This window comes from Ascaphus truei, chromosome 1, assembly GCF_040206685.1.
Source record: "Ascaphus truei isolate aAscTru1 chromosome 1, aAscTru1.hap1, whole genome shotgun sequence".
NCBI lineage: Eukaryota > Metazoa > Chordata > Amphibia > Anura > Ascaphidae > Ascaphus > Ascaphus truei.
This window is the reverse complement of record NC_134483.1, coordinates 92,016,513-92,030,572: the sequence shown is the minus strand read 5'-3', so window position 1 is coordinate 92,030,572 and position 14,060 is coordinate 92,016,513. Positions and strand designations below refer to the sequence as shown.

General features: G+C 43.7%; 1 protein-coding gene across 6 annotated transcripts in view; it reads left to right on the top strand.

Annotated features, from left to right (window-relative positions):
* Window positions 1–14,060, top strand: part of ARHGEF28 (Rho guanine nucleotide exchange factor 28) — a 265,058-nt gene that overhangs the window by 158,131 nt on the left and 92,867 nt on the right. For all 6 annotated transcript variants that reach the window (XM_075591696.1, XM_075591714.1, XM_075591705.1 and 3 more), the window contains 2 exons: window positions 7,761–7,891; window positions 9,163–9,461. In XM_075591696.1, coding sequence (XP_075447811.1) covers window positions 7,761–7,891; window positions 9,163–9,461 — 430 coding nt within the window. The remainder of the gene's footprint in view (window positions 1–7,760; window positions 7,892–9,162; window positions 9,462–14,060) is intronic.

Genomic DNA, 14,060 nt, shown 5'->3' with positions numbered 1-14,060 from the left:
ACCCACCTCCTCTACCCACATATGATTGATACCAGAGGCTGCGGGTGTCCTCAGGTGGTACCCATGGGTGTCTTGGGGGCCCTCGGGTGGTCCCCAAAGGTGTCCGAGGGTCCTCAGGTTGTCCCTGCGGGTGTCTAGGAGCAATAGGGTAGTCCCCCCATGTGTTTGGAGGTCTTCAGGTGGTCCTTGCGTGTGTCCAGGGGTCCTCAGGTGGTCCTTGCGGGTGTCTGGGGGTCCTCAGGTGGTCCCTGCGGGTGTCTGGGGGTCCTCAAGGAGTCCCCATGGGTATCTGGGGGCCCTCGGGGGACCCCGCAGGTCCCCGCTGGCCTGCGGTACCAATCCTGTGGCAAAATAAAATGTGCAATACATTGAAATAAATAAACTCCCCTCCCCCCAACACATACAGTACAGTGATTGGCAAAATAACTATTATCCAGATATATATATAAAATAAAACATTAGCCTGCCAGCATAAATAAAGTAAATAAACCTTTCTACTTACCACTTCCATCATAAAGGGCATGCTCATCAGCATTCTCCAGGTCCATGTCCTCCATTGCCAGCAAGAATACAAGAAAAAATACAATCTAGTGGCCCCTAATCCCTTAATCACCTTATTGGTTAATAACCACTATAGTAAGGATTAAGGGGTTAATCCACCCTCCCCCGCTACCCATCCAGGAGGCTTAATCACCCACCCCGGGAGGGGAGCAGGGGAGGGTGGATTTCACCCTCAATTAATATATTTCAATGTATTGGACACTTTTTTTTGCCACAGGATTGGTACCGCAGGTCAGCGGGGACCGTCCAAGGGCCCACAGACACCCGCGGGGACCACCTGAGGAACCCCGACACCCACGGGGAACACCTGAGGGCTCCCAGACACCCGCGGGGACCACCAGAGGGCCCCCAGACACCCGCAGTGACTACCCGAGGGCTCCCAGAGGACCACCTGAGGACCCCCGGACACCCGCAGGAACCACCCAAAGGCTCCAAGACACCCACGGGGACCACCTGTGGACACCCGTACACCCATGGGAACCACCCGAGGGCTCCCAGGCACCTGCGGGGACCACCTGAGGACCCCCGCACACCCGCGGGGACCACCTAAGGATTCCCGGAAACCTGCGGGGACCACCTGAGGACCCCCAGACATCGGCAGGGACCATTTGAGGACACCCGGACACCCTCGGCCTCTGGTATCAGTCGTGTGGGGGTAGAGGAGGTGGGTATTAGTGTTGTTTTGTTTTTAATGTTTCTTGTGGGTAGCAGCTGTTTTAATATAAAATGTAATACTAGTGTAGATGAGCAAGGGGTCTCCGTAGCAGAACCGCATTCATTTCAGGTCCGGGTACCCCCTGCTTCCCGAGATACAGGACCCGTTATGGGGTGTCGGTATCTCCTATGCATTTAAATGTCCCGCGTCACGTGACCGTGGGAATAAAATGCATAGGAGATACCGGCACCCCAAAATTGGGCCTGTATCTCGGGAAGCAGGGGGTCCCCGACCTCAAATCAATGCGGGTCTGCTCCGGATACCCCCTGCTCATCTACACTAGTATTACATTTTATATTAAAAAAATTGATCGCTGGTGAGATATGCGCCAGGAGAGGCGACTCTCTCTGAGTAGCTCTCTCTGCAGCTGGAAGAAATCGCCGGGTGAGCCCTTTTCAGAGAGGCGATCATCACGTTGCCGGCAACTCGCCCATTTTGGGAATTTTGCTACCACAGGTAATCGAGACTTCTGAATACCGTGATAACAACGCTCAAAAAACATGCGAATTAAACGCTTATAGCATGGGCCCCTAAATGTTAAAGATGCAATATCTTACGTGTGTTTTTTTTTATTTGTTTTTTTTTTAATAAATCAGTTCTGAAGCATTAGATAATACTGCATTTTTTCATTTTTTTATTCAACTCTTAATGCCATTTTGAATGAGTTTTAATATTCTCAGCGGTTTTAGCCCACTTCCCCAGCAGTGCAAGATCTTTGCAACACTTTACTGTTTGTGATAATTTTTTACTAATGTTCCCAGCAGTTTGAGCTGAAAAGTGTAACAATAGATAATGGTACCTTAGTAATCTAAGAATACATTGTAGCTGCTGAGTTACACTGACTGAAGGATTGATTGGAACTTAAAGGCCGCCATGTAGAGAACTGTGGCAGGCAGGATCTTTGCTGATCGATCACGGGAAAACAAATCTTTAAAACTGAAGAAGAAAAACATCTACAACGACATAAAAATAGAACATTCACAGAATGTGTTCGAGATTAAGGAAGGCATATTTTTAAAATGACATGTCATCTGGATAGTCCATTTGACTTAATCCTCATTATATATGTTTAGTTCCAGATGCACATGAAAACATCTCAAAACATAAAGAGAATAAACACAACTGGTTTTGTATCTGCTATTTCACGGTCAAAAAATGTATTCGTGCACATTTAGCATTTGTCCTTCTGTCTAGTTCATTTAAAGTTGTTATCCCCCTCAGTCGGCCAGTTGAATTTTTTTATGGGCCTGGAAGAGATTGATACAATAAGCACAATTGGAGTTAATAAAGTACAGAACTAAAAAAAAAATAATAGTACTGCACCTGCTTAACATCGGAACAATCAGAAAGAAAAACATGGGCTAATGTACTGCAAGGGTGCGCAGACTTTTCTGTGTGCGCCCCCCTGCTCATGCCCCTCTACCCTTACTGGCTCTGAACTTCGGCGGCGTCATATGACGTCACAACATCATGTGACGTCACATTGGCATGGCAACGCGTTGCCATTTGACGCCGCATGGTCATGGTGACGCATCGCCGAAGAGGCAGCTGAGACCAGGTAAGAGAGACTTAAAGAGGCCTCGCTTCTCCCCCAGCATTTAATTTAAATGCTTCAAAGAAGAGCACGAGGCCTCTGTTTGCGCCATGCCCCCCCCCAGAAAATCCTGCGCCCCCCAGTTTGTGCACCCCTGATGTTCTGTATATCATATTACTGAAATAAATATCACCAATTCTGATCATTGCAAAGTACAAATATTATATTTATTACTAATCATACATAAAGAATAAGAATAATTCATAGACCTAGAAAAGGTTTGAAAAAGACATAATGCAACATACAATATTAAACAATTTCAAAAAGAACGTATCACCACATAAATGTGTACTTATTTATTTTTTTAAATCACATATAGGCTAAGAGATCCTCTGGAAATTAACATAGGTGATCTTATATACACGCATTTACATTCAAAATGGATTCCCACCTGCTTATTATAACCTTGTAGGTACATTTGGAATGAAAATGAGTAATTGTCTAGTACTTGTGTAACATAGCCTCCCGGCAGTTACTTCTTTTTCTGGGCCTTTCCTCTGTCAGTCCTGTTAGTGCAGGCAGTGGAAAGGTTACTTCTTTCTTTAGGCCTGTGTGTGTATTCCAGCATTGAATAATGTATCAGTATTCAAGGGCAGGCCTTGCAACTCTGAGGATGTCAATCTAAGGGGTGGATATTGGTTGGAACGGCCCCTGGTGTGTGGGCCAATCTGTATCTGGCTCTGGCTTGCTATGAGTCAGAGTTAGAGACACTCAAAGATATTCAAAATGGGACATCCTCCTAAATTATGTTAGTTCAGTTAGTAGTTAGTGAGTGGATAGCTAGAGAGAGAAGAGAGCAGAGAATACCGTCTCTCCCTTTCCCCTATTGCTGGGTGGAAAGGGAAGGGATACATGGCTGGGTATGCAGAGCTGAGAGAGAGATAGATCATGGAGAGAAGTAGGCAGAGGAGGAATGAGACACATGTGAATACTGTTTCTCTATATTGGAGCTGCCTGTAATAAAACCACAGAAAATACATTGCTGTGTGTGTTCCTGTCTCTGGATGAAGGAGTGTCAGTGGGGGTCTATCCCCTGAAGATCTAAAGGGAATCCTCGCTGTACCAGAGGAAGACATCAAAGTAATCTGTCCCTCCTGTTCCCTGTCCTGCTCTCCCCACACCACCGCGGAGCCCTCAGCCCTCCTGTTACCAGCAGGTTACAGCACAACCACCTGAGAGTAACCAGAAATATCACTTGGGAGGGGAGGGTACACTTAAAGGGTTACACTTGCTATGTAACTCTGTGTGGGTACAGCATACTGTATGTAGATAACAAGGTGTGTGTGTGTGTGTGTGTGTGTGTGTGTGTGTGTGTGTGTGTGTGGTTTTACAAGTATGTAATTGCGTGACTGTGTATATGTGTTTTTATGTTGTCCTGTCTATGAAGATTAGGATTCTAGTGACATGTTATTATAACTTCAAATGGATTAACATAACATTTTACTTGGATGTGAGATTTCAAGACCACACAAATGCTCTATTATTTTCCTTATATGTCCTTTATCATTTTATTCTTTACATTCAGAGCTGTATTCACAATGGTGGAGAATACATTTTCAACACATGCGGTACATAAAGGGGGGAAAACGGATATTTGAGAGCGTAGTGATGGAAATGCCTTAACCTAGGATTCTGTGGCTACAAAATGTATTTTGCTGCATAGTGTTTTAAGTCAAGAAAGAAAAAGCTTAGGTAACATTGTATAATTAATAGGAATACTTTATTTGTGTACAATTTTCAGTGCAATGGCTTATTGCGGAGCAGATATTGTTTAAAAAAATTCCTAGGGTCACATTCTGGGCAGCAGAAGCTAGCGTCTGACTTATAAAAAGTTGTATACGGGAGGGTTGCATGGAAGAGAATTGCTTACTTTTGCAAACATTTGTGAGAAGTTCACACTCATTATTTTCCAGCGTTCGAAAGTTACAAGTTCGCAGATAGGAGTCACTTTCACCATATTCACAAAGCCACGTGAAAAGTTAGTAAACTTTGCACACCTCGTAAGACCGATTATATCGTGGCACTCCGAAAGAAGATTGTGTGAATCTCGTTGTCGTGAAATGGAAATGCCAAAGATGCTAAAAAAAATAAAAAATGAAAAAGACAAAAAAGATTAAACATAATAAAGGGTTGAGAAAATGGTTTCCTTTCTGAAACAATTATTTAGAAAAATGAACTGTGTTTGTGTGAGCAAGAACCTATTTTAAGACACAATGCAACTTTGCTGGGGCCATTTCTGTTGTGTATTAACGAAGCATAAATAATATAAATAATTGTATGCAGCGCACTAATGCGCTCGTTTATCCTTTTACAATATTTTAATTCATGTGTGGCCCGGCTATGAGAAAACATCTCCCTTGACACTTGTACTCCGGCTTCCTGTCTAATAATTTAACACCTCGATGGAACAGCTAATCCCTATACAGCTTCTATTTATGGTAGATGAGGCAATTCCGAAGTCACTGTGACCTAGGAACTCCCCATGTTAATATTACACAGCAATGCTTAAATTCATCTGTCCAATCTGGAAGAGTCCATTTTTCTGTAAGACTCATTTTAATTCATTTCCTCTTAACATGTATATTGTTTGGATATTTTAATGGTCTCTTTAATCCCCCTAAATATCACAATGCCTGTCTTTTGCATGTCCAGATCTTCACAAGTATCCCTCCTACAAAGTAATTATTATCGTTCAGTCAATTAGATATCATAAAATAAATGTATATTTACCCATTCTCAACCACACTACAGAGCACAAAGGTATTGTGGCCATATTGGTGCTTTATTTCATGGGGAAAAGGAGAAAATAAGTATTTTGTTGGGCCCAGGAATGGTTTAAAGCAGCGGTGCTCAAATCCAGTCTTCAAGACCCCCACACAGGTCAGGTTTTAAGGATATCACTGCTTCAGCAGAGGTGGCTCAATCAAAAACTGAAGAGGGGTCTTGAGGACTGGAGATGAGCCCCCCTTGTTTACAGCACAAGCTTTCAAACCTCGCAGAACTAACAGAAGAAGAACCCAGTGAGAAGAGGTTACATTTTTTCTTACACTATGTAACATGCAATTATCACATGTAATTGTTTACCTTTCGCCTCTGTATTCTTTTGTATGAAAGGTAAATTGATTCTGCTAGAGATGACAAACCGAGTAATGTAGAGAGGATTAATGAATGCTTTGGATGAATTGTGGCTTGGACTTCCGCCTATTGCCAGCAGACATATGCAATAATCTCCCCAAAAATGCACAGCCTGTCGTATCTTGTTGCCGGCTGAAACGATACAGGGGGAGATAAATACATACCTGAGAGACCGGGGAAATAAGCACGTTTAAATATGTAGAATATATTAAAATGATTTAGATTTGAGTATTTCTCAGGTAGCTCAGGTGTGTTAACAGGTATCAGTCACCATGGCCCAGATTCACCAAAGGGTGCTAAGCTTTAGCATACTTTAATTCCATTGATATGAATGGGAGTAAGGCGTGCTAAAGCTTAGCACCCTTTTGTGAGTCTTGGCCCAAGTGGGGTATAGATTAATCTATTTGGAAGTATATAAATCAATGATCTCTCACTCTTAAATTGTTCTCTCTCCATATCCAGCAAAATTGCTATTTCAGTGTCTGGCTGGAAGTAACACCAGCGTTGGGTATGATTTACGTAATTTGTAACATTAATTCCTGGCGTCAACTTTAATGGAGTTTAATGAATATGAAATGAATATAATGTAGCCCGTAACGAACTCATTTTGTTATAATGTAGAATAACTGCCATTACAATGAACCTTTTTATGGTTTTCCGTTAACGTCACGTTAATGAGTGCATACTGTGCTATGATTAATGGGTGTCAACATCCTGTTCAATAGGCTAATGGAGATTAGCAAATCTGGGCCTAAGGCCTCGGTCCCGCTGTGCTCGTTGGCGCGGGCGGCGGGTCGCGAGTTCCCCACCAGCAGGGGAATCCTCGCGAGCCGGTCCCGGTCCCCCCTGGCTGCACAGAGCACTACACGCTGTAGCGCGTCAGCCGCTGGAGACACCAGAGAATGGTGTTTCCTAGCGTTGACGCGTGACGTGTGTGGCTGTGAGCCAATGGGGAGGGGAGGCTTCGGGAGGAGGAGAGGCTTCGGGGAGCGGGGAGGAGTGTGGAGTGAAAGCAGGTGAGTGCCTTTCTCTGTGTGTGTGTCTGAGTGCGTGCCTGTCTGTGTGTGTATGTGTCTGAGTGCGTGAGTGCCTGTCTGTGTGTGTGTGTGTGTGTGCCCGAGTGCCTGCCTCTGTCTGTGTGTGTGTGTGTGTGTGTATGAGTGCGTGAGTGCCTGCCTGTGTGTGCGCGCGTGTGTGTGTATGAGTGCGTGAGTGCCTGCCTGTGTGTGTGTGTGTGTGTATGAATGAGTGCCTGCGTGTGTGTGTTTAAACTTACCTTCCAGCTCCAGCCCGAGTCCGTGGAGGGAGGGGGGGGGAGAGTAGCGGGTCCCTCCGCTCAAGCCACGCCCCCCCTCCCTGTCAAACCGCCCACCTCCCGATCAAACCTCCCACCTCCCGATCAAACCTCCCACCTCCCGCCCACCTCCCGCTCCCTACAGACCGCAGATCGCGGTCTGTGTATCTCAGCGCACCGCCTGTCAGCAGCGCAGGTGCGCTGACTCTGGGAGCGGGGCCTTAGCCTTAGTGATTACAAATTGACTCTGCTACAGACACTACAGAGTTTGTACCGTCTCAGACAGAAGTATAATTGGTAAACTAAGGTTCGGATGCCGACTGCAAAGAAGAATGTAGAAGTTGCTTTCTGTGATTCTCTGTTCTAATCTTTAGTACGGCACTACTGTAGATAGATGAAGGCTTCTGCTCTCAAAGGATGGAATGTTAACAATACTTACTATTTACTTGTTTTGTTTCTAGAAAAAAGACACTCTTCAATAGATGTCCTTAAGAAACTGAAAAACCCACCTACTTTCCTTGCTGCAGCCAGGCTGTCTGCAATGCTGAATGGAAATGCTGAAGTGTATGCTAACTGTATGGTGGTGGACGAAGTAAGCTGCACTTTACTTTTGCTGCTGTATTTGAACAATGGCTTTAAATAAAGTACACTTTTATAGATATGGACCCAAGTTTACTTAGCGGTGCTGTGCCGTTAAACATTTCCCAGCAACAGAAATCACCTTATGGCCCATTCAAGTCAATGGGCTCTAAAGTGTCTTCTGGCGCTGGAAGGTGTCTTATGGCATAGCAGTGCTTATTAAAAATGTGCTTTAATATCTACTGTACCATGTAAGAAACTACAGAGTAAAAAGACACAGATGCATGACAGTGTATGTCTTCTAATCCCTTTAAAGCAGCAAAACATGTGAAATTGTATGGTTTTTTTTTAATAAATCAGTTCTGTAGTATTAGATACATGTTTTTTTTTATTCAACTCTTAATGTCATTTTTAATGGGTTTTAATATACCGAGAATCCTTTGATTTCTAAAGCAGGCTTTAGCACACTTCCCCAGCAGTGAAAGATCTTTGTAACACTTTCCAGTTTGTGATAATTTGTTGCCAATGTTCCCAGAAGTTTGAGCTGTAAACTAATAATAGTCAATGTTACCTTAGTAATATAAGAATACATTGTAGCTGCTGAGTTACACGGACTGAAGTATTGATTGGAACTGAGAGGCGACCATTTAGTTAGGCACACAATCATTATTTTGACAGATTTATAACAGGAGCACCAAACTATTGCCAGCTTAGGTAACAATGTAGAATTATACATTGTGACATGCTTTACATGTACAAATAATAAGAAAAACCGTGGGGTAATGTAGTATTGCTGCTTTAATCCTGGAAGATTGTGTAAGATTTTGAGTATTGTCTCACTAAACAAGATTGCTACATTTTTTTTCACAGTAGTGCAAAGATTACAAATATAGTAAATGTTACCAAAAAAATAAAACTTGGCTTTGCTTGCAGTTCCTTTAATTGTTGTTTTTTTTAACCATCAAGGCCTAGATGTAAACTTATCAAAGGTAAACATTTGCACCTTACAGATCCCAAAGTTGTCACTTTACAAGGGTCACAAGACAAAATATTATAGCTGAATTTATAATAGTGTCCTAGATTCAACAGCTGTATTATACACATCTTCATATTTCAATACAAAAGAAACAGCATTAACAGTGAAGTGAGCATAGTGAAGAGCAAGATCAATACGTGATTAGATCGGTGATTTCACACTACTGCTGGTGCTAAATCTTCAATGTATGATATGTAAAATGATTCCTATTTATATGAGTAAAATGATATATTTTTCTTTTTTTTTAGGTGAGTGATTCGGATATCAACTATATACATTTAGACAATGCCAATAGTGACATTTCACATACAGACCAGTCTGACTCCACCCCAACATCTGAAAACTCACTGAAGGATAATAATAATGACACTCTCTGTGCATCTTCTGAGAGTAACAGAGCAGGAGTAAGCGACGTAAACAGTGAAGAACCTCCTGCTTTGATTTTCTCCTCCAAGCTGCCCTCGTCAGCAGGAACACATCGACAATGCAGACCGCACAGATTTAATCCGGACAGAAATTCAGGTTATACCAGCACAAAGAAAAGAAGGTACGTGTTCCCCCTCTCATTAATGCGCTGCATGGTAGGATCACAACGTATGCTTCATGAAAAGATGATGTAACATTGATCCGTTTCATTGCTAAAGTAACCAGCAAATTCACATGCAGCACTGGGAGAGTTCTTTTTGATTCTATCTGCTATTTTTGGTTGCTGAACATGGCAAACACATTGTGTAGAACTATAACCAAGGGAGCGGCTGAGAATCTGCGGTTCCTGTTGAAATTGATGTTGTTCAGAGGCAAGATTGATCATAGGTTGTTTTATCCTTAATGAACCAACAGGAGAGATTTTAATGATGTTTTGAAGCATCACACACCTTGGAGAGAAATATGTGCATTCAAAACGTCTCTCCATTATCATTTAATTAATAAAGGCCTCTCATATTGTTATTATAATAGCATGTGCTTGTATAGCGCTGCTAGTTTTACGTAGCGCTTTACAGAGACATTTTGCAGGCACAGGTCCCTGCCCCGTGGAGCTTACAATCTATGTTCTCTTTTTTGGTGCCTAAGTCACAGGGAGATAAAGTGACTTGCCCAAGGTCACAAGTAGCCGACACCGGTGTAACAGGGGATTTGTCCCTGTTCAAAAAGGTGCCTCTAATCCAGCAGTGTGGTGGTTAACTGCTGGTAGTCAATTAACCAACACCACCTGGCTGATTAGAGGTTGGTTAGAAAAGCCTGCCTTTGAGACAGGATGAGAGATTCCTTAGTCCACAACTGGGCTGACCAAGGAAACAGACAGAACAGAGGTTCCTGAGTCTCACAGATGAGACTGATAGAGGGATCACAGAAGTCTGGAGCTCACAAGACTTCTACACCTGAATGCTGAGATAACCTGAGGAAAAGGCAGCAACCCAGGAAAGAGAGAAGCCTTCCCCGTACAACTACGAGACAGATAATACTTTTCTTATAAGACTGATTATCTATGTCTGTCTATATATATATATATATATATATATATATATATATATATATATATATATATATATATATATAAATGTCTCTATGATTTGGGCTGGTGAATCGCTGGACTACAAGTGTAAATATATTCCAACGTGGAGCAAATTTTGTTTGTGGATTTTCACATGTTTGCTGTGTTTAAAGCAACAGGCGCAATAAAGCCTTATTTAATTTCACCTTAAACCAGTCTCCATTACGTACCTCTGCACACATCTCTTACATATGGTGTCAGAAGTGGGGTGAGAGGTGGTCCTTGAAGTTCAAAGGGGCCCCAGAGACTGCCTGTGAATTTTTTTGTGCTTTTGCCTGCATAGTTCCTGCAAACAGCCTGAGCAACAAAGCAAAGAATCACAGGCAGCAGAGACCAGAATTAAAGGGATACACATCCGGGCAGGAAATCTACACTGCACTGAAGAAAGCCACAAAACCACAGATGGACTCTTTTCCCCAATCCCAAGAGGAGAGAGAAAGAGACTGCTGAAGCAGGTAAACCTTACTTGCCTATCACAACAATGTGTAATATGGTTGTTGAAAAAGGGGCTTTGCCTTCCAGCCATAGTCAGGGTTCAAGAAGTGAGTTAACGCTCCAGAGGAGCTAGGCTTTGTTGTTTTCTTTAAAAAAAAAAAAATTGCGCTGAAGCAGTGAATACAGACAGTGACCCACAAGCGGTACTGATTCTGGAAGTAAAGGCTGCCACACCGCATAGGACTACCAGCTGTGAATGGAGTATATGCAGAAAAGTGAAAATTGATGCAAGACTGTGCTGAAGCAGGGAAACTTTTACAGACGGTGACCGACGCAAGGTACTGATTCTGGGAATTTAAAATGGCCACCCAGCTGAAGTCAAATATAGACTCTGCAAAAATGGGGAAGAAAATGTGTTCCTGGTGTAAAGAACCCCAGCATACGGAGCAGTGTCCCTTCAGGCCTTATTCAGACGATGAGAGTGAATGCATGCTCAGTACAGCTAATATTGTAAAACATACCAAAGTAAAGAAAAAGTCTACAGAGACGCCTGTGAGAGCTATGAACTCTACAAGCAAAGTCTGCCCACCTGTAGGACTACCACAATTTGGGGTTCTAGCAAATACAGTGGCAATAGCTGCAATAGCGCCTCCAGAGGTCAGGAAGAAAAATACACATGATAGCCCCAAAATGGAGGACAAGATACAGCGTTCCTCTAATAAACCCTACCCCATGGAAGAGTAGCCCTTCCAGTCCGATAAGGAGGAAGACATCTCTTATGGGGAACCCGAACCGAGTCACACCCACAGAACACCCCAAGAATGGTGGGGGTGTCTGAACTCGGTACGAACCGAAAAGACCGCTCTCTATGATGACGAATGCGATCGGCAAGAGCGGGAGCAGCAGATCACCAGATATATACGCCAGCTAATATAATCGCAAGAAAAACATGGTAGATCCAGTGAAGCTGCTAAAATTCCAAATAAAGATGGAGACTCCAGTATTCCTGATGGGACGGAGTCATCCAAAACAAAGAGGCGAAAAAAGAAAAGCGGGTCTTCACTTACCGTGGAAGGAACAGACATGTCGGCAGATCCCGCGGAGGAAAAGGGGGACCAAGATGCCCTGCAGCCTAGAGAAAATGGAGAATTCGTCCCGCGGATAACCGAATATCCAGAGGGCCCAAGGCAGAAGTCGTGTACCCCAAAGCAGTGTCTGTCCGGTGCTAATAGTGAGAAACCCTCAACCAACCATACCAGGGAAGCGGAGCCGGAACCAATGAGTGACGATCCCTTGACCAGCACTGAAGATGCCCTGAAAATTTCCAGGCGTGACTGTGATCTGCTCCGTGAACAATTGAAACAAAAGAAAGATGATTATGCAGAGCTACTGAAAAATAACGTGAAGCTACAGAAATATGTGCTCACAATGTACTCTTTGGCCAGGACAGAATTGGACGATCTCAAGACTGAGCTAGATGCTGCAAACACTACTAATACCACCATGGTGGAAAAGCAGAGCCAATCTGATAAAATGATGGCTAAGCTGAAGCAGAAGTATGAGGAGGCACTGAAGGAGATTACAGTCTTTCAGCAAGAGGTTCACACTCTTCACGTACAACTGAATGCCTCACAACAGGAGGTGAACAGTGTCCGGACAGAGGTGGACGTATCCCAGAAGAAGGTTCATACACTCCGCACAGCACTGGATGCCTCACCCCACGAGATCGGCACCTGCCACACAAAACTGGAAGTCTCCAAAAAGGAACTTCACAGTCTTGCTGAGGAGCTGGACAATTCTAAAGAAACTATTGTCAATCTTAATACAGATCTCAGAAGGAGCTTCAGACCCTCAACCTAAAGAAGGAAATCTCACGCCAGGAGACAGTCAGTCTCCAAGCAGAGGTGCAAAAATGGAAGGCGGACTACAAGGAGGCCCTGAATAATACAGAGACTGAAAAAAGCGAAAATTTAAGATTAAAAAAAGAAAATTCTGAGTTGAGAGACCACGTCAATGGAAAGAATGAAAAGCTGCACGAGCTTGAAAAAATAAACTGTTGTAAGATGAGAAGTTTGAAGCAGAGCACCGACTGCAGAACCAACTGCAAGGTCCGCATACACACCTCCAGAATGCCAAGGAGAAGCAACGAACTCTACAGGAAGAAAATCTGCAGGCTGCTAATGACATACAAGTGCTGCAGGTACGTCTGATTACCCAGTGTGTGCTCGCAAAGCATGATGATAAACTGAAGGCTACCCTGACATCACCAAAGCATCACTAGAGGCTAAGCTTAGAGGCCAGGTGACTCGGTACAAGAGGGAGTGTAAAAAGGTTCAGAAACTGAGACGAGTATCGGCGGGCCCAAGCAAAAAAGTTCACAGTGCTCCACAAAATAATGAATGATAGGTGGAAGCAAGCTCAGAGAAAGCACAGGGAAGAAATAAAGACCCCGAAAGGAGAATGGCAGGATACACTCAAGAAACAGAGTGAGACTCTGCAGACCAGTAACTTACAGATGCCTCCAATACGGAAAATGGTATTGGCTCTGCCCAAGCATCGGTATCCACACAGTAACTAATGCTCGTGAGGACAAGGGTACCGTGAGAGCTGAGGACACAACTCACCTTCAAAACAAGATTACGAAGTTTGAGCCACCTAAGAAAGCACTAGCCAAATCTGCAGCCGCCGAACAGGGTAGAGGTAGGAGTGCAGAATCAAAGCCAGAAGAATCCTTTGCTGAGGAAGCTGAAAAGATAGGACGTTCTCTGGAAATGGAGCTGGAATCGCAACTCAATCCCAAAGAAGTTGAACTGGCAACTACATTGAATGGGAAAAGTACAGGGAGACAGCTTCAAGATACCATGAAGTGGACATTTGGTGCTAAAGTGGAGTACATGGGAAAGATGGCGAAAGAAAGCAATATGCATATACTCTCTGCGACTGTCGCTATACAGTCTGCCTACAAAAAGAGGAGCGCCCGACACAGGGGAAAGCTCATAACCACATGGTCAGTAGAAAGACTGGACTTGGAAAAGGTTCTCCTTGAGCGACTGAGGACTGCTGATCTCAAGCACCTTCTAGATGAGACACTACTAAACTGGAGAAAGGGCTCCAATCCCAGCGGGACTGAGGGTTCTCCTCCTCCATCCACTCTCATTC